At 39.1% G+C, this 21,333-nt stretch overlaps 1 protein-coding gene and 1 non-coding gene across 2 annotated transcripts; one reads left to right on the top strand and one right to left on the bottom strand.

Moving 5' to 3' along the window:
• Window positions 1-6: 6 nt before the first annotated feature.
• Window positions 7-17,506, bottom strand: LOC141617671 (uncharacterized). Its single transcript, XM_074434837.1, has 3 exons — window positions 17,107-17,506; window positions 15,703-16,600; window positions 7-430 (listed from the first exon to the last, which is right to left on the bottom strand). Exons 1-3 carry the CDS (start codon window positions 17,504-17,506, stop codon window positions 7-9), a joined length of 1,722 nt encoding a protein of 573 aa, XP_074290938.1.
• On the top strand, window positions 7,879-7,985 carry LOC141624431 (small nucleolar RNA R71). Its single transcript, XR_012534237.1, has one exon. It is a non-coding gene; the product is annotated as a small nucleolar RNA R71 (small nucleolar RNA).
• Window positions 17,507-21,333: the final 3,827 nt, after the last annotated feature.

The following is a 21,333-nucleotide window of genomic DNA, read 5'->3' as shown; positions in this document are numbered from 1 at the left end:
CGAATACTATGACACCTTGATGAACCCGGCTTTAAGCTGCTTATCAATTTCTTCCTTGACCTTTAAAGACCACTCCAAACGCATTCTGCGTAGCTTTTGCTTTACTGGTTTGAACCCTGGTTTGATCGGGATCCTGTGCTCAGCAATTTTCCTATGGATTCCCGGCATGTCTTTGTAAGACCATGCGAAAACATCTTTGAATTCAATCAGAAGGTCAATGAACCCTTGTCTCTCTACGGGATCTAGAGTAGTTCCTATCTTAAGCTCCTGTTGTTCTAGGGTGATTTCCACATTTATAGTTTCGGTATCTTCGATCACTGAGTTTCTTTGGTCATATTTTTCTAACCCTCTAACCAATTGTGGAGGTGGTTCTACCTCCTCTTCTTCTTCTACAACCTGTTCGCCTTTGGCCTCATTCTCAAAGTCACTACTAAAACAATTATTTTAAAAAATTGAATTGCAATATAAATAAAACAAGTCGTAAGCAAACTGGTTCATCTTACTATTATTGATTTGAAAATGCGCGAAATGCGCTAACAATTGAGCCAACTGATCGGAGGTCAGTGGCGAGACATTAGAGGTACCCGAGACAGGCCCTGGGATACCAGAATTAGAAAGTGTGCATTGATCGGTCCGTTTCGTATTCACAATTTAATAGATGTTGTCGTTGGGTCACGTCCGAATCAAAACACAATTTATAGCTTCACAAACAACTCTACAATTAGTAAAGAGGCAAGTAAAGGTCGGATCCCAAGGGACGGGAATTGAGATGAGATTTCTATTGAAACTAGTGGTGTCTTAGGGGTATCACAATTTGGCTTGATGTAGAAGGTCACTAACTAAATAGCAATGAAAATAAATAAGCAGAATGAATTAAAAGGGTTGTAAACAATTGATAAAAAGCACTAGGGTGTCATGGGGTCATAGGGGAATCATGGGAATTGATCATACAAACATGTTCTCAAATTATAAGCAACCGATTATTGTTGTGATGGATTGAGTTGGGTTATATCTTACAATCCTAGAAAAGTTTGGGTTCCGGAGCCGAATCGATTAGATTGTACAACACCTACAAGTCGACTTAGTCTTCCCTACTCAACAACATGCATGGTCTAATGAGACTCGAGTTGGTTTATGTCTTACAAGTCTCATTGAAAAGATAGGTGATGGGTAAAAAATGCAAGGATTCATAGGCTCACATTTCATCAAACATAACATGTGCATGAGTTGAGATCAAAACAAGCAAGCAAATAAACCATGAAAGCATATTAATTTAAGCATGAATCATTCCCCATGTTGGTTTCCCCTAATTACCCATTAACCCTAGCTAGGTCACTACTCACTCATTATCATGTTGATCATGCTAGCAAGGTTGTCAATCATACCAACAAAAGGAAACATGATGAATAAATGAAAGTAATTAACAATAATTAAAAAGGGATTAAGAGAATTATACCTACTAATGATTCCAATAATAAAGCAAAGAATAAAAGAAGTACTTGATGCTTGATTGAGAGGTTGTGAATCTCCCAATAATAACCCAAATAATCTTCAATTACCCAAAATAAAGGATGAACAAAAGAGAGATTAAAGAAATAAAACTTGTATTAAAACTTTATTAATTGTTGATTACAATACTAAAGAGAGATTTGATTGATATTAACTACTCTAATAATTGATAAGAAGAACATGCTCTTCTAATTAGACTAATGGGGTATTTATAGTGGAAATTAGGTGGATGCATTAGGGTTAACTAAGGGCTAAACTAGTAATTACACTTTTAGATTGAGCGAGGAGAAAGCCGGTATTTTTCGAAGGAAGGGCTTCTTTCTTTGTAGCTTGGAGAAGACGAAATTTCGTTGTCTTTCGGAATCTGTGCGTATTGGGGTCGGGACGGGCGGATTCGAGCGGGGAAGACGGCGTCTTCGGGGAATCCGGCGGTCTGTGGGCTGCTTTATCGGGCGTCTTTGAAGGAAGACGCACGGATTGTGCTTGTGGAGGACGGGCGGATTCAGGACAATCCGCTCGGATTGTAGCTCAGCATGGTTTCTTCTTCTTTTCTTCCCTTTTCTTCATAAAATCCTTGGGGATTTCCTCGGGGATGCAAGGATCCTTTCTCAACATTGCTCATCTACTATCATATGTACAAAGGCCTTCTAATCTTGTCTCTCCTTAATGCTTGGTCATTGAATTCAATCAATTTAGTCTCGTTTTCCCATGAAAATGCAAGATTTGCAGTTCTTTCCTACCAAGGGATCAAAATCTCAAAGAATATGCAAAACAAAGAACTAAAGACAATAGATGACCTAAATATGCACTAAAAAGCATGGGAACAAGGCTAATTCGGGGGCTAAATATGCGCTAATTATGGTCACATCAAATATCCCCAAACCGAACCTTTGCTCATCCCGAGTAAAGAGATGACAAAGACTAGGACCATTATTTAAGCTAACCTAATAACATAGCCGATATGAGACAATTAGCGGGTATCACTCCGCCCCTTCAACTCACAACAAGACAACCATGAGGTAGGATGCCTTCTTGCAAGGCAAGGTGGGTCTTGCCAAAATGGCGACACATCCAAACATTAGGCACACAAAATCAAATAATGGATGCATCTACAAAAGGAATAGCCACTTCCTCATCAAGTGGCGGAGGCAACCAAGAGAGAACAAATTTAAGAGCATATAATCCTTCACAAATAATAGTTCAACAAATTACTAAGGCTAAGAGGATGGCACTAAATCACCTCCAAATGGTGTTAAACTAGACTACTTTCGTCCTCAATTTCCAAATGCTTTCGTCAAGAGCGATTGGATGGTGGTGGAATGATGATCCCTATGATGCTAGTAGCATATGACATGACAAGTCTCGAATTCTCTACAAAAGTAAAGGTCATGGATCGTCCCAAGATCGACAAAGTGGTTTGACAAAAAGGCTTTTTGGGAATGAAATGCTCAAATCTTTATAAATAAGGGTGGATATGACTAGTATTCAAAATTGTCCTCATTTAACTTTCACATTTCAAAAATTTTAAGATGGGGTTTGTCCCTTCCGGGCTAGTGTCCTTTGCTTTCGCCAATCGCTTATTAGGCAACCGGTTAACCTCTAGACAATAGCTTTTCGGGGTGATAGTCACTCTGTCTCTGGGCGGTCGAATTCACAACCGTGTGGGGGCCCAATTCAATGGATCCCTCTCCAAAGCACATCGAAGTGGTACGCCTCCATCAAAACAACTAAATTTCTCAACGTTTCAACATTTCATAACATTTGAGGTTTCCTTAGCAATAAATTACTTCCACATGACAAAATTTTCGAAATGAGCACTTCAAACTTATTGATAGAAAGTATTTTTGGGTTGCCTGACCACAAGGTCAATCAAGGTCACCTAGACAAGTTAACCAAGTCCACATCGCATCACGGGGTTGGATAGGTGACTCACATGCAAACCCTTGACTAGGCTTTGGGTCATGGGTCAAAAGACACTAGTATGACACTATCTAGGATGTTTTACAACCATTCTAGTAGGCAAAGTCTTAAGTTGAAAAAGTATTTGTAATGGCTTAGTTGCTCTTTGTAAAGTTCTCAATTAGGCACTTTTCAAAATGTTTTATCTAAATGCAACTACATGCCATGATGCAACTAGTATATACATCCTAATGCAAGTGATTCTATCAATTAATATGACATATAAACTAAATGCAAGTCCTAAGTTTACATTGTTATACCGCATCAATCAAAATAAAGCCACATAGTCATTAACATAAAGAGGGAAAAGGAGATTGGAAAGATCATACCATGCGGTCTTCATAATCCTCATGTCTCGGATGTGGCGTAGTCAATCAATGTGAACAAGGATAGAACAAACACAATATATACAACAATATATACAATATATATATAACTACACTACAAAAGGAATAAACATGTTTTTGGGTTTTTCAATTTTCAAATTTTTATGGATTTTCGAAATTTTTCAATTTTTTGGATTTTTGAATAAAAGTTAAGTTAGAATTCCCCATCCCCACACTAATATGGGCATTGTCCTCAATGGCCAAAATGAAGGGAAATTATGCAAACATGATGCATGATTTCTACACTAAATGCAAGCTACACTAATCTATACTACATGTTGCATGGTTTTTTGTTTATGACGGAGAGGATAATTTAGATTACCTCCCGTTGTGTATGCATTAACTTCCCCAAACCGAACTAGACATTATTGCTAATGTCCAAGGATGGGTGTAGTTCATGCACACACTATGCAATGCATGAAACTAATTTTGTCATGTTGGATTTTGAAAGGTGGGAACAATAAAATGAGAACACCTCAATGGGGCCGAGGTGTTAGTCCTCAATGGTGCTAGGACTATTCCAACAATGATCAAGAAAAATAAATAAATAGAACAAAGAGAGAAATAGACAAACCTTGAGAGGGTAGGAGCCTCTAAAGCTTGCTAATCTTCCATCATATCATCATTATCATCACCTTCCTCACTAGAAGTGGTCTTATCACCACTTTCTCCTTCACTTTCTTCTTCACCTTGCTCATCATCCTCTTCTCCTTCTTCACTAGCTTCTTCATCAATGTTATCATCAACCTCTTCATTACCAACAACCTCATTATCACCCGGAACAACCCTAGATGCACTCGGAAATAGGACTTCCTTATCCGCCTAACTAGGCAAAGGACATGATGGGTCGAGTAGTCCTTGCCTAGCTAAATGTATGAGGGGTGGATATTGGGCTAAGTAAGCATTTTTCCGATCTTCAAAGGCTTTCTTGTGCATCGTTTGCATGAGAAGAGTCAAATAATCATTTCTTGCTTCAACACCTTCCGGTTTGAACTCTTGATACTCGAAAGGGTAGGGTGGTGTGACAATGGAAGAGGAGTGATTGATTTGTTGTTAAAAGGATGTTTTGATTTGATTTTGGTGAATGTTGTTGAGGAATCTTGTTTTTGTAATGGAGAGGATGAGGGTTTTGAGGTTTATAAGTAATGTTATGAATGAAGGAATGAAGAAATGAATGTGAGAGGGGGTTTATAAAACCCGAGAATTTTGAACTGCAGGGGCAAGACGGGCGGATTCTGCCTTTTCTGGGTTTGGAAAAACTCGCCTAAAGACGGGCGTCTTTCAGTGAAGACGCTCGGATTTGCAAACACGGGACGGGCGTCTTCTGCAGAAGACGGGCGGATTCCTTCACAGGGATTTTTCTTGTTTTCTTCAGCCAAGAAGACGGGCGTCTTCCCTTCAGGACGGGCGGATTTTTAAAGACAGGCGGATTCGGATGCAGGACGCCCGGATTTGTTGAAAGTCAAAAATTTCAAAAATTCAGCTCATAATAGGACGGGCGTCTTTTACCCAACACGTCCGAATTTCTTGAAGACGGGCGGATTCTCCTGAATCCGCTCGGATTCGACCCCTTTGTACCCGGATTCAGTTCCATCCGTGTACAATGCATATCCCTTGTCATTCTTCCATTCTTCTTCATATCTCGTGTTCTTCATCGTGGGGGCACTACTAAGGCATGGATAGCCTAGGCAATTGCCATCCCCACACTAAGCTAAAGCACTACACATTAATTGAAATTATTAGTCCCTCCCTCACTTCTCTCAAACATGATAATTATCTTGATCAAAGTATAAAAATCCAAAAATAACAAAAATGTAATACAAGAATTGAAATGCAAGTTAGGGAGTTAGAAATATTTACAAATGGTGGTTTAGGGAGGACTCCACCAAACTCTCATTCTTGATGAAATGTCAAGGGGGCATGTTCAAGGTGTTGTTGATGTTGCTCAACACCTTGAAAAAGTAATCAAAAGCTTGTTCATTATCATGATAGAGGTCTTCAATAGACCTTGGCCCTTGTTGTCGGTCTTGGTCGATGGCATTACCAATGTAGGGATTAAAAATCCCTTCAAATTCGTCGTCCCAAAGACCACATACTTCATTAAGTTGATCATTGAAAATCTCTTGATTTGATGGACAACTTTCCCATTTCCTTTTCTTGGCCAATGAGGCCATCTTCTTCATTGCTTGTCTTTGATGAGCCTTTCAAGCTCTCTTTGTCACAATTCACTTGCTCTTTGAATGGAGCATCTTCAATTTTCTTCTTCCATTGGAGTTCCGACTTCTTCCTTTCATCCTTCCGACTATAATGATCGATCATAAAACACGGTTCATGTAAACGGGGAGCTCTCATAGTCTTGTCAAGATTAAAAGTTATACTCTTATCTCCCACTTCTAGAGTGAGCTCACCATGTTTTACATCAATCACCGCACCCGCGGTGTGTAAGAAGGGTCTTCCTAGAATGATTGAAATGTTGGAATCTTCTACCATATCAACAATGACAAAGTCCACCGGGATGAAAAACTTCCCAATTCGTACGGGGACATCTTCCCATATCTCAAATGGTGTCTTCGTCGATCTATCGACCATTTGGAGTGTGATATTGGTGCATTTAAGCTCTCCCATCCCCAACCTTTTACTCACCGAGTACGGCATAACACTCACACTAGCCCCTAGATCACATAAGGCTTTGTTGATCGTGGTGTCGCCAATGGTACACGGTATTGAGAAGCTTCCCGGATCCTTTAGTTTTGGAGGTGAACTCCCTTGAAGTATTGCACTACTCACCTTAGTGAAGGCGATAGTCTCAAGTTTCCGGATCGACTTCTTCTTTGTGAGGATGTCTTTCATGTATTTCGCATAGGCCGGCACGTGATTGATTAATTCTGTGAAAGGAATTGAGACTTCCAAATTCTTCACAATTTCCATAAACTTTCCAAGTTGGTCATCAAATTTGGGCTTGGCTTGACGACTTGGAAAAGGAAGTCTAATCACAATGGGCTCCTTCTCCTTGGCCTTGTCTTCATTTTTCTTTGAAATCTCTTCTTTTGATGATTCTCCATCTTTGGAGTTTTGCACAAGTTCTTCCTTATCACTTGCTTCCACAACTTCATCCTCAACTTGCTTCTTCGGTGCTTCATACCTTGTACCACTTCTCAAGTGAATGGCACTAACCGTTTCATGTATTGGGGGATTACTTTGAGGTGGTAATTGCCCCTTTTGTCTTTGTGAGCTTGAAGATGCTAGTTGAGTCAATTGTGTTTCTAACATCTTGGTGTGAGCTAGAATGTTGTTGATGGTGGTTTCTTTTGCTTGGCTATCTTTTTGCATTTGAGTGAAAAACTCTTGTTGATTCTTTTGCATTTGGAGGACCGCTTTTTGAACATCAAAACCTTGGTCATTTTGGTGATTGTATGGATTTTGGTTTTGGTAACCTTGGTTTTGGTTGAAAAAGGGTCTTTGATTTTGGTTTCTCATGGGAGGTGGGGTGTATGTTGTTTGAGGGTTTTGAACATTTTGGCTTTTATATGAGAGATTTGGATGAAACTTGGTGTTTTCATTGTAATAGTTGGAATAAGGGGTACCACTCTTGTATGCTTGGAAAGCATTCACTTGTTCATTTGTTCCCCTACATTCACTTTGGTCATGTCCCAAATTTCCACAATTCTCACATATCCCACTTGGGATTGATGAGGATGCCGTCATGGCATTAACATGATGCTTTGGTGATTTTGAGGCCTCTTCAAGTCTAGCCATAGCTTGTTCAAACTTCAAATTGATTGTGTCAATGTGAGCACTAAGTTGAGCACCCAATTGAGTAATGGAGTCCACTTCATGCCTTCCTCCTCTAGTAGCCTTGCGAGGTGTACTATATTGTGAGTTATGGGCCGCCATTTCCTCAATCTTGTTCCATATTTGATTGTCATCAACTTCGGTGAACATTCCATTTGATCCCATGTTGAGAATGTTCCTTGAATCTTCATATAAACCGTTCCAAAATTGTTGTACCAAGAACCACTCGCTAAGTCCAAGGTGGGGACATGAGCGACAAATTCCCTTGAACCGCTCCCAAGCTTCAGACAAACATTCTTCATCCCTTTGCTTAAAACCCGTAATTTTAGCTCTTAGCATGTTAGTCTTTTCCGGTGGGTAGAACTTTTTGTAGAAAGCTAGAGCCAACTTCTTCCAAGAATCAATTCCGAGAGTGGCCTTATCAAGGCCCTTCAACCATTGTTTCGCGGTGCCGATTAGAGAAAAAGGAAATAAGACCCATCAAATTTGGTCTTGAGTCACACCGGTTTAAGAAATCGCATCACAATAGTCACAAAAGGTTTCCATATGAGAATGAGGGTCTTCACTAGGCATCCCCCCAAATTGGCTCCTTTCGACTAGTTGGATAAAGGCGGATTTGGCAATAAAATTTCCGGTTAAATGTTGTGGTGTGGGAGTACCATTGGGTAGGTTCTCCTCGGTGGGTACTGAATGTGATGAAAATTTAGGCATTGTAGGTTGACTTTGTGGGGTATCTTGTGTTGGGTTCTCCTCACCTTCTCTTGCAAAAGGGTTGATGAACTCAATAGTTGGTTGAATATACACTACCTCACTAATACCTCTCAAATTCCTCCTAGCAAATCTCCTATTGTTTGTCAAGGTTCTTTTAATTTCACGGTCAAAAGGTAACAAATCACCTTGTGACCTTCTAGACATGCAAAATATCAAACAACTCGAAAACAATTAGAACAAACCTTGAGGAGTTTTACTTCTCCAAGGTAAAGAAAGACACAACTAATAACAATATAAGAAAATCTAAATCAAGTTAACACCGTCCCCGGCAACGGCGCCATTTTTGATCGGTCCATTTCGTATTCACAATTTAATAGATGTCGTTAGATCACGTCCGAATCAAAACACAATTTATAGCTTCACAAACAACTCTACAATTAGTAAAGAGGCAAGTAAAGGTCGGATCCCAAGGGACGGGAATTGAGATGAGATTTCTATTGAAACTAGTGGTGTCTTAGGGGTGTCACAATTTGGGTTGATGTAGAAGGTCACTAACTAAATAGCAATGAAAATAAATAAGCAGAATAAATTAAAAGGGTTGTAAACAATTGATAAAAAGCACTAGGCTGTCATGGGGTCATAGGGGAATCATGGGAATTGATCATGCAAACATGTTCTCAAATTATAAGCAAGCGATTATTGTTGTGATGGATTGAGTTGGGTTATATCTTACAATCCTAGGAAAGTTTGGGTCCCGGAGCCGAATCGATTAGATTGTACAACACCTACAAGTCGACTTAGTCTTCCCTACTCAACAACATGCATGGTCTAATGAGACTCGAGTTGGTTTATGTCTTACAAGTCTCATTGAAAAGATAGGTGATGGGTAAAAAATGCAAGGATTCATAGGCTCACATTTCATCAAACATAACATGTGCATGAGTTGAGATCAAAACAAGCAAGCAAATAAACCATGAAAGCATATTAATTTAAGCATGAATCATTCCCCATGTTGGTTTCCCCTAATTACCCATTAACCCTAGCTAGGTCACTACTCACTCATTATCATGTTGATCATGCTAGCAAGGTTGTCAATCATACCAACAAAAGGAAACATGATGAATAAATGAAAGTAATTAACAATAATTAAAAAGGGATTAAGAGAATTATACCTACTAATGATTCCAATAATAAAGCAAAGAATAAAAGAAGTACTTGATGCTTGATTGAGAGGTTGTCACTCTCCCAATAATAACCCAAATAATCTTCAATTACCCAAAATAAAGGATGAACAAAAGAGAGATTAAGGAAATAAAACTTGTATTAAAACTTGATTAATTGTTGATTACAATACTAAAGAGAGATTTGATTGATATTAACTACTCTAATAATTGATAAGAAGAACATGCTCTTCTAATTAGACTAATGGGGTATTTATAGTGGAAATTAGGTGGATGCATTAGGGTTAACTAAGGGCTAAACTAGTAATTACACTTTTTAGATTGAGCAGGGAGAAGCCGGTATTTTTCGAAGGAAGGGCTTCTTTCTTTGTAGCTTGGAGAAGACGAAATTTCGCTGTACTGGAATCCGTGCGTATTGGGGTCGGGACGGGAGGATTCAGGCAGGGGAAGACGGGCGTCTTCAGGGGAATCCGGCCAGATTCTGTGGCTGCTGTCCGGGCGTCTTTGAAGGAAGACGCACGGATTGTGCTTGTGGAGGACGGGCGGATTCAGGACAATCCGCTCGGATTGTAGCTCAGCATGGTTTCTTCTTCTTTTCTTCCCTTTTCTTCATAAAATCCTTGGGGATTTCCTCGGGGATGCAAGGATCCTTTCTCAACATTGCTCATCTACTATCATATGTACAAAGGCCTTCTAATCTTGTCTCTGCATGATGCTTGGTCATTGAATTCAATCAATTTAGTCTCGTTTTCCCATGAAAATGCAAGATTTGCACTCCTTTCCTACCAAGGGATCAAAATCTCAAAGAATATGCAAAACAAAAAACTAAAGATAATAGATGACCCAAATATGCACTAAAAAGCATGGGAACAAGGCTAATTCGGGGCTAAATATGCGCTAATTATGGTCACATCATGCATTGAAAGGAAAGACTTGGGAGGGGGTGGCTTCGACACCTAACTCCTTAGACTCAAACTTAGGACTCTTATCAGACTCAAACTCAGACTCAAACTCAAACTCAGACTCGGAACCGTCATCCATCTTGAACATTTCTCCTTATAAGGGCAGTAAAACTTCTGGTCTGTGATGCAGTAGTAATCTATACCCACCCTTGTTTTCTCCTCTAGGTACGACATCCTTCTTGCTGATCTACACCACCACTGATGCCAAGCCTTGGTTACCTTGCTCACCTTTGTGGCATCCGTATCCTACCATTAGGTCTTCCGAGGACCCAACCTTGTATGCGGGCGAGTTCTCATCCGTGCCATTGAGGATTATGTATTTGGGAGGATACTTGATGAATGCTAGATAGTACGAGATTAACTTCTTCCTGTTTTCTTCTCTCTCTTGCTACAAATTCAAGAACCAGGGTTGGGAGTATATTTCCCTCATTACCTTGTTCATTTCTTCATCGATTCTTATTGCCGAATTCCGAATTCCTAGGAAGTTCACAGCAGTACTGAGTTTGCTATTGGCGTCTTTCATCGTTTGGTGTTTAAGATAACTCGAGATTGGCTTCCCAGTAATGTCATCTGTCTTAGTCTTTTGGAACTGCTTAATGAGGGAAGTCTCTAAGGTCGAGACTTCACTAAGTGCCTCGACTAAAGTAGGTTCTTTTAAGGATCCCTTATCTGGAACATCCTTGGCGATAGAAGTATATCTTGCCTTCTCAACTCGATAGGGGCGCCAAGATCGAGTCAAATGATTAGACTCAAGGACATCTTTCCTTAGCTTCAAGATTTCATCTTGGGTTCGTGGGACGATTGCTCCTTTCCTAAGGTAAATATCATCTTCATTGTCGTCCAAATTCCATGGACTTCATTCCCACTTCGGAGAATGTATGGTGTGCAGTCAATACCAAAATCCCCAAATCGAACTTCGTTCTTCGGGCTTGGAAAGTACTTTGAACAATCAATGAACTCCTTTCCTACAAAGAAACCCTTTAGGCGACAAACGGGCCGGATCAAATGGGTCATATCAATATTGTCTTCGATAAATACGTCATTCATGTGATCACCAAACGGGTTGGTCACGCTGTTGGGTTTGACCGATGGGATTGGGAGTGTTCCACTCTCGATCATATCTTATATTTCATGTTTGAGACGGAAACAGTTTTCCGTGTCATGCCCCTTCCCTTGATGGAATGCACAGTATGCATCAAGCTTGTACCATTTATTTCGTTGTTCCAACGGTGGTTCGGGAGTTGGGCCGTTGGGGTTCAATTTCCCTTGGGCAATGAGTCTTTCTAAGGCGTATGTGTAGGTACACCCTATGTCATTAAATGCTCTTGGGCTAGAGCATTGAAGCCTTTTGTAAGTTCCTCCTGTAATACCCCGTATTTTGATATTAATAATTTATGTAACTAATAATTAGTTAAAGCATTTCTAATAATAATTACAAATAAGACGTTAAGTAAAATATAAAATTAATAATCGAAGTCAGGAATTGGGCTTAGCTAATAATCGAGTGTTGGGCCGTGTGCCATTGATTAATTGGACCGGAATTTATTATAATAGGGTGTGAGTATAATCGGGATTTGCACCAGGAATTTATAATAGATAATATGGAAATAATAATAATGGAACAGTAATAATAATTATATTAATTATCCTAATAATTTAATTATTAAAAGAGATGTATGGTAATTCAAATTATGGTAAGAGTAGTAATATATGATGATGATGATGATGATAATAATAATAATAATAATAATAATAATAATAATAATAATAATAATAATAATAATAATAATAATAATAATAATAATAATAATAATAATAATAATAATAATAATAATAATAATAATAATAATAATAATAATAATAATAATAATAATAATAATAATAATAATAATAATAATAATAATAATAATAATAATAATAATAATAATAATAATAATAATAATAATAATAATAATAATAATAATAATAATAATAATAATAATAATAATAATAATAATAATAATAATAATAATAATAATAATAATAATAATAATAATAATAATAATAATAATAATAATAATAATAATAATAATAATAATAACAATAATAATAACAATAATAATAATAATAATAATAATAATAATAATAATAATAATAATAATAATAATAATAATAATAATAATAATAATAATAATAATAATAATAATAATAATAATAATAATAATAATAATAATAATAATAATAATAATAATTACCTTAAAGACGGTTTCCTAAAATAATACGGACAAGCCTAAGCCTACTCTATAAAAGGGGAGCAATCTACCATCCTATCTTACTTTTCAATTCTAAAAATCTACATAAAGAGAGAGAGTGGGAGATTAAGAATGTTTAAGAAAGTATTGGTGACGGAATTAGCAAGCGATAAATAATTCAAGGTAACAACTTCTAATCTCGCTTTTTATTTTCAAATTAAGCTGAATGTGAGACGATCTTAAGGCGCCTAGAAACTGACCCAAACCTTGACGGAATCGAACCAAACTTTGGGAAGTGGTACGTGGGATTTCAAGGGTTGGATTGAGTATGGTGGTGGTGTCAGGGAAGGCTTAGGGTGGCGGTGGCAGGCGGGTTTCGAGGGCTGTGGAGGCGGGTTGAAAACAGGGGAGTAGTGGACTTTGACCCTAATAGGACCCTTATTCGGGTTCGCCTTGACCTGGGTAAGGTGGGGTTGGCTCCTGGTGTTTGTGTCGACCAGCGTGGAGGTGTTGTGGCGGTTGTTGGTGGTGGTTTGTGACGGTGATGGTCGTTTTAACATGAAACAGCGGAGGGGGTGTCGATTGTGTTGATGCCGGTGTTGGGTAGTTGTGAGGTGGTGTTGAGATGAGTAAGGGCGGTCAATGGTGGCGTGTGGTGGTTGTGCTAGTGGGGTGTCGTGTGGTGTGTTGTTGTGGTGTCGGGTTTTCGATATTAGTAGTGTCGTGGGGTATTTAGGGCGTGGGATTTTAGGGTGCTGGTGGTGTTTTAGCAGGTGGTAGGTCGTTGTAAGGGTTGGCCGTGGTGCGAGCTAGGTGGTGGTAGGTTTTAGCGGTGGTGTCGGTGGCTAGGAGTGTCGTAATATGCGGGTTTTGGTAAGGGGTTTGGCGTGGTGTAAGACACGGGGTATAAACTGTGTTATGGGTGTTCATGATGATGATATAGAGTGATGACAGGGAATTGTAATGATGACTTGATTTAGTATTTGATTAATGGCGGGATTATGCGGATTATTTAATTAGTTTAATTTCTAAGACGGGTTTTTATGTAAATAATACACGGGAAATAATTAATATAAATGAATTTCATTTGATTGAATTATAATAATGTATCGAATAATTAATAATTAAATTATAATAATTTCTTGTGTAGTTGACGAAGTTGTGAGAAGCTATGTTAATTGAATTTATCTTTACTCGGATTGCTTTTATGATGGGAGTTGCTTGCCAGGTAGGGATAAATCCTACTGGAAAGAAGCAACGGAAAGCAATGAACACAAATTAAAATGAATTGAGAATGAATTATAAACGAATTAAAACGAATTAGGTTTACTAACGAAGACGGAAACGAACTTAAAAGGATGTGATAAACTGGAAAGAAGCAACGGAAACATGTACAAAGGACGAATTCCAGAAACTGGATATGAAGAAATCGAGTTTCTAAATTCCGGGTTTGATTTAGTGACGAAAACCCGCAAATATTTATTATAAGGGATCTAAGTTGTAAATAAAATGAAACAATTTGAAAGATATACATTAAAATTTATTTTATATACAAAGAAAAGAATGAAAATAAGAAAACAAAACAAAGGAACAAAACAACAGAAAATAAACCGAGGAAAAGAAGAAGAGCAGAAGCAGCGGCAGCCTCTGGAAGAGGCGCAGCAGATGATGCGACCCTTCGAAGAGGCGCAGCAGCTGCTGCGTTTCTTCTCGACATCTGGTTGCTGTTGATCCGTAAAAACAGTTTGATAAAAGGGTTATTAGAAATCGATTTTGAATATATTTTTGACATAAATCTTACAATAATGAGTACAAAAATAAAATACAATAAAAAAAAGATCGGATTTACACCCACAGACTTACATCTTTGGCGAAACGAGATTAACTAAGTTAACGTTTTAGTGATTGCTCGACTCGAATGTATGAATAAAGTGCCCTCGTTAGAGGATTTAGATTAAATTGATTGATGTGTAGTGGTCAAATTGGTCGGTCATGCAACGTGACTGGAACTCAGAATGATCTGAGCTTACGTGGTCGATTGATCAAGCACGTAGGCATCATAAGCTTAGAGCAAGGTCTTAGAATGCAAAGGGAGAAGAGAAGGGCGGACACTCGCGTGAAAAATATGTGGAACGAAGGTCCCTATTTATACTAAAAAATGTGAAGAGTTTAGGAATGACTCAAACTTTGGAAACAAATAATGGACAAATTGGAAAACAGACATAAACGAGCTGGGGAAGAGGCGCAACAGCTGTTGCGATCCGATCCTTCCAAGAAGCGCAGCATCTGCTACGTCGTTTCCCCAGAGGTTTCCTCCTGCGGAAGAAAGATTTCCGCGTTTCTTTAATGGAATTGCGGTGGATCTCTACTTCCTTATTCCTTAAAATAAGATTTACGGGATATATTTTACGAAATTATATAAAATTAACTTATGGAATAAATATCCGGAATATTCTAGGACAATCCGACTCGGCATTTTTAAACGGTTTCTTAGAAAATAAAGCGGTTTTTGACCCGAACTCTAAATGAACTCTAATTACTGTCAAAATGACCGTATAGGCGCGTAGATGACGACCAAGGGGTAGACACAAGTATTTGAGCTATCACTTGACGATAAACTTACGGACTGTCATAAATCGTTCCGTGTACCAAACATGCAGCCCAATCATCACCGGGTGGTTGGCGGGAGGTGTAGAAATGAGGTATCTACAAAATGATGTCATTCTTAATGAACTGTGCTACTTGCTTTGCTTTTAGCACTTTGTAAGACTTAGCCTCTACCCACTTTGTGAAGTAGTCACTTGCAACAAGGATAAAACAATTCCCTCTAATTCCTGATGGGTTTACTTTTCTAATGATGTCAATTCCCCAGGTTGAAAATGGCCAGGGTGACGTCATGGTGTGTAACATAGAAGGTGCCACATGTTGTACATTTGCAAATATCTGACAATTGTGACACTGACTGACATACTTGTAACAATCTGTTTCCATCGTTGTCCAATAGTAATCAAGCCTTATGATCTTACGGACTAACATATAGGCATTCATATGTGGCCCACATTCACCGTCATGGACTTCCTCAATAACCTTTTCAGCTGTCGGTTTATCGATGCATCGCAACAAAATACCTTGAGCCGTCTTCTTATACAATTGCCCATCATCGGTCCTAATGAATTGGGCGGATAACATTCGCAGAGCGCGCTTCCCACGCGTGTCGAGGTCGGGAGGATAGTCACCTGTTTCCTTGAATTTCAAAATGGTTGTGTACCAGGGTGCGGTTTCACCTTCCTCGGCATTATCGATTGCATTCACATAGGCAGGTGACGATCTTCGTTTGACACATATTGGCATACTGTCTACATGGTCGGGAATGTTGATCGCAGCTAGTTTGAACAACGTATCTGCAAACTGATTTTCCACTCTTGGTAGGTGAACATATCGAATATCCTCGAAGTACTTTTCCAATTCTTCGATCTTGGTTTGATACGGGGCCAAACTTTGGCTCTTAATTCTCCATGACCCACCCACTTTATTGATCACAAGGGACGAGTCTCTATGTACTAACAACTTCTTCACACCCAAGTCTAGAGCACTGCGTAAACCAAGCAAACATGCTTCATATTCAGCAGCGTTGTTTGTGACATTGAAATCCAGCTTGTTGGACACGGGCACGTGTTCACCTGTCGGTGAGATAAGAATAATTCCCACTCCATATCTCATATAGTTCGACGCTCCATCGAAATACAAATCCCATACGTCATTCTCGACGTGTACCACGTCTTCGTCGAGAAATGACCAAGTGTCGACGACTTCTGTTTCTTCGATTTGATTGTCGGCGAGGAAATCGGCAACCGCCCTTCCCTTGATCACTTTCAGCGGTACATATTTGAGATCAAACTCTGATAACATGAGGGTCCATCTTGACATTATTCCATTTAGCATTGGTTTTTCAAACAAGTACTTGATCGGATCCAATTTGGAGTAGACACTCACACTGTAGCTAAGCATGTAATGTCTTAATTTCTTCGTTCCCAGACTAAGACCAAACACATATTTTTAAGAGGTGTATATTTTACTTCATAGTCTAAGAACTTTTTACTGATGTAGTAAATGGCTCTTTCTTATTTGTCAACTGTTTGGGCTAACATAGCCCTCATTGCTGTATCCGTGACGGTTAGATATAGCGATAACGGCAGCTTGGCTACTGGTGGGCTTAAAACCGGTGGAGAAGACAACACTTCCTTTATTTTATCGAACGCGGCCTGACACTGGTCATCTCACATAACATGTTCTCCGACCTTCAGTTTCTTAAAGATCGGCTCACAAATCATCGTCAACTTCGCGACGAAGCGGCATTGAACTCTTCCCAGGAAACCTCGAGTTTCTTTCTCGGTCTTGGGACGGGGCATTTCCATAATGGCTTTTATCTTTGTTGGGTTTACTTTGATGCCACGGTGGCTAACGATATGAGCCAACAGTTTGCCAGAGGTGACCCCGAAAGCACACTTCTGCGGATTCAGTCTCATGTTGTACTTTCGCAATCTTTGAAAGAATTTTCCTAGCGCCCCAAGATGGCCACCACGTTCCTTTGACTTGACTATTATGTCATCGACATAAACTTCAACTTCTTTGTAGTTCATCATATCGTGTAGCAACTTCGTTGCTGTTCTCTGGTACGTTGCCCCGGCATTTATCAAACCGAAAGGCATTACTGTGTAACAATAGGTTCCCCATTTTGATGTAAATGTTGTCTTATTCATGTCTTCCTCGGCCATCTTAATCTGGTTGTAATCGGCATATCCATCCATGAAATATAGTAATGCATGATTTGCGGTATTATTAACCAAGGTATCGATGTGAGGTAATGGAAAGTCGTCCTTTGGACTAGCTTTGTTCAGATCCCGAAAGTCCACGCACACGCGAACCTTACCATCCTTTTTCGGTATTGGCACTACATTGGCAACCCAATCCGAATACTATGACACCTTGATGAACCCGGCTTTGAGCTGTTTATCAATTTCTTCCTTGACCTTTAAAGACCACTCCGAACGCATTCTGCGTAGATTTTGCTTTACTTGTTTGAACCCTGGTTTGATCGGGATCCTGTGCTCTGCAATTTCCCTATGGATTCCCGGCATGTCTTTGTAAGACCATGCGAAAACATCTTTGAATTCAATCAGAAGGTCAATGAACCCTTGTCTCTCTACGGGATCTAGAGTGGTTCCTATCTTAAGCTCCTGTTGTTCTAGGGTGATTTCCACATTTATAGTTTCGGTATCTTCGATCACTGAGTTTCTTTGGTCATATTTTTCTAACCCTATAACAAATTGTGGAGGTGGTTCTACCTCCTCTTCTTCTTCTACAACCTGTTCGCCTTTGGCCTCATTCTCAAAGTCACTACTAAAACAATTATTTTCAAAAATTGAATTGCAATATAAATAAAACAAGTCGTAAGCAAACTGGTTCATCTTACTATTATTGATTTGAAAATGCGCGAAATGCGCTAACATTTGAGCCAACTGATCGGAGGTCAGTGGCGAGACATTAGAGGTACCCGAGACAGGCCCTGGGATACCAGAATTAGAAAGGGGTGCATTGAAAGGAAAGACTTGGGAGGGGGTGGCTTCGACACCTGACTCCTTAGACTCAAACTTATGACTCTTATCATACTCAAACTCAGACTCAAACTCAAACTCAGACTCGAAACCGTCATCCATCTTGAACATTTCTCCTTATAAGGGCAGTAAAACTTTTGGTCTGTGATGCAGTAGTAATCTATACCCACCCTTGTTTTCTCCTCTAGGTACGACATCCTTCTTGCTGATCTAAACCACCACTGATGCCAAGCCTTGGTTACCTTGCTCACCTTTGTGGCATCCGTATCCTACCATTAGTTCTTCCGAGGACCCAAACTTGTATGCGGGCGAGTTCTCGTCCGTGCCATTGAGGATTACGTATTTGGGAGGATACTTGATGAATGCTAGATAGTACGAGGTTAACTTCTTCCTGTTTTCTTCGCTCTCTTGCTACAATTTCAAGAACCAGGGTTGGGAGTATATTTCCCTCATTACCTTGTTCATTTCTTCATCGATTCTTATTGCCGAATTCCGAATTCCTAGGAAGTTTACAGCAGTACTGAGTTTGTTATTGGCGTCTTACATCGTTTGGTGTTTAAGATAACTCGAGATTGGCTTCCCAGTAATGTCATCTGTCTTAGTCTTTTGGAACTGCTTAATGTTGGAAGTCTCTAAGGTCGAGCCTTCACTAAGTGCCTCGACTAAAGTAGGTTCTTTTAAGGATCCCTTATCTGGAACATCCTTGGTGATAGAATTATATCTTGCCTTCTCAACTCGATAGGGGCGCCAAGATCGAGTCAAATGATTAGACTCAAGGACATCTTTCCTTAGCTTCAAGATTTCATCTTGGGTTCGTGGGACGATTGCTCCTTTCGTAAGGTAAATATCATCTTCATTGTCGTCCAAATTCCATGGACTACATTCCCACTTCGGAGAATGTATGGTGTGCAGTCAATACCAAAATCCCCAAATCGAACTTCGTTCTTCGGGCTTGGAAAGTAATTTGAACAATCAATGAACTCCTTTCCTACAAAGAAACCCTTTAGGCGACAAACGGGCCGGATCAAATGGGCCATATCAATATTGTCTTCGACAAATACGTCATTCATGTGATCACCAAACGGGTTGGTCACGCTGTTGGGTTTGACCGATGGGATTGGGAGTGTTCCACTCTCGATCATATCTTATATTTCATGTTTGAGACGGAAACAGTTTTCCGTGTCATGCCCCTTCCCTTGATGGAATGCACAGTATTCATCAGGCTTGTACCATTAATTTCGTTGTTCCAACGGTGGTTCGGGAGTTGGGCCGATGGGGTTCAATTTCCCTTGGGCCATGAGTCTTTCTAAGGCGTATGTGTAGATACACCCTATGTCAGTAAATGCTCTTGGGCTAGAGCATTGAAGCCTTTTGTAAGTTCCTCCTGTAATACCCCGTATTTTGATATTAATAATTTATGTAACTAATAATTAGTTAAAAGTATTTCTAATAATAATTACAAATAAGACGTTAAGTAAAATATAAAATTAATAATCCAAGTCAGGAATTGGGCTTAGCTAATAATCGAGTGTTGGGCCGTGTGCCATTGATTAATTGGACCGGAATTTATTATAATAAGGTATGAGTATAATCGGGATTTGCACCAGGAATTTATAATAGATAATATGGAAATAATAATAATGGAATAGTAATAATAATTATATTAATTATTCTAATAATTTAATTATTAAAAGAGATGTATGGTAATTCTAATTATGGTAAGAGTAGTAATATATGATGACGATAATAATAATAATAATAATAATAATAATAATAATAATAATAATAATAATAATAATAATAATAATAATAATAATAATAATAATAATAATAATAATAATAATAATAATAATAATAATAATAATAATAATAATAATAATAATAATAATAATAATAATAATAATAATAATAATTACCTTAAAGACGGTTTCCTAAAATAATACGGACAAGCCTAAGCCTACTCTATAAAAGGGGAGCAATCTACCATCCTATCTTACTTTTCAATTCTGAAAATCTACATAAAGAGAGAGAGAGGGAGATTAAGAAAGTTTAAGAAAGTATTGATGACGGAATTAGCAAGCGATAAATAATTCAAGGTAACAACTTCTAATCTCGCTTTTTATTTTCTTATTAAGCTGAATGTGAGACGATCTTAAGGCGCTTAGAAACTGACCCAAACCTTGACGGAATCGGACCAAACTTTGGGAAGTGGTACGTGGGATTTCAAGGGTTGGATTGAGTATGGTGGTGGTGTCAGGGAAGGCTTAGGGTGGCGGTGGCAGGCGGGTTTCGAGGGCTGTGGAGGCGGGTTGAAAACAGGGGAGTAGTGGACTTCGACCCTAATAGGACCTTTATTCGGGTTCGCCTTGACCTTGGTAAGGTGGGGTTGGCTCCTGGTGTTTGTGTCGACCAGTGTGGAGGTTTTGTGGCGGTTGTTGGTGGTGTTTTGTGACGGTGATGGTCGTTTTAGCATGAAACAGCGAAGGGGGTGTCGATTGTGTTGTTGCCGGTGTTGGGTAGTTCTGAGGTGGTGTTGGGATGAGTAACGGCGGTCAATGGTGGCGTGTGGTGGTTGTGCTGGTGGGGTGTCGTGTGGTGTGTTGTTGTGGTGTCGAGTTTTCGATATTAGTAGTGTCGTGGGGTATTTAGGGCGTGGGATTTTAGGGTGCTGGTGGTGTTTTAGCAGGTGGTAGGTCGTTGTAGGGGTTGGCCGTGGTGCGAGCTAGGTGGTGGTAGGTTTTAGCGGTGGTGTCGGTGGCTAGGAGTGTCGTAATATGCGGGTTTTGGTAAGGGGTTTGGCGTGGTGTAAGACACGGGGTATAAACCGTGTTATGGGTGTTCATGATGATGATATAGAGTGATGACAGAGGATTGTAATGATGACTTGATTTAGTATTTGATTAATGGCGGGATTATGCGGATTATTTAATTAGTTTAATTTCTAAGACGAGTTTTTATGTAAATAATACACGGGAAATAATTAATAT

Source organism: Silene latifolia, chromosome X (assembly GCF_048544455.1).
Source record: "Silene latifolia isolate original U9 population chromosome X, ASM4854445v1, whole genome shotgun sequence".
NCBI classification, from domain to species: Eukaryota; Viridiplantae; Streptophyta; class Magnoliopsida; order Caryophyllales; family Caryophyllaceae; genus Silene; species Silene latifolia.
The sequence above is the reverse complement of the archived record's forward strand: the minus strand, read 5'-3'. Positions and strand labels throughout refer to the sequence as shown.

Bases quoted from the DNA above. Each gene is read 5' to 3' on its own strand.
- LOC141617671 (XM_074434837.1), bottom strand. From the start codon at position 17,506: ATGGCCGAGGAAGACATGAATAAGACAACATTTACATCAAAATGGGGA. The intron at 16,601-17,106 runs GTTTCCTGGGAA...TACCGCTGAAAG, and splicing joins GACCGAGAAAGAAACTCGAG to TGATCAAGGGAAGGGCGGTT. The intron at 431-15,702 runs GTATGTCAGTCA...TAATTGTTTTAG, and splicing joins ATGGAAACAGATTGTTACAA to TAGTGACTTTGAGAATGAGG.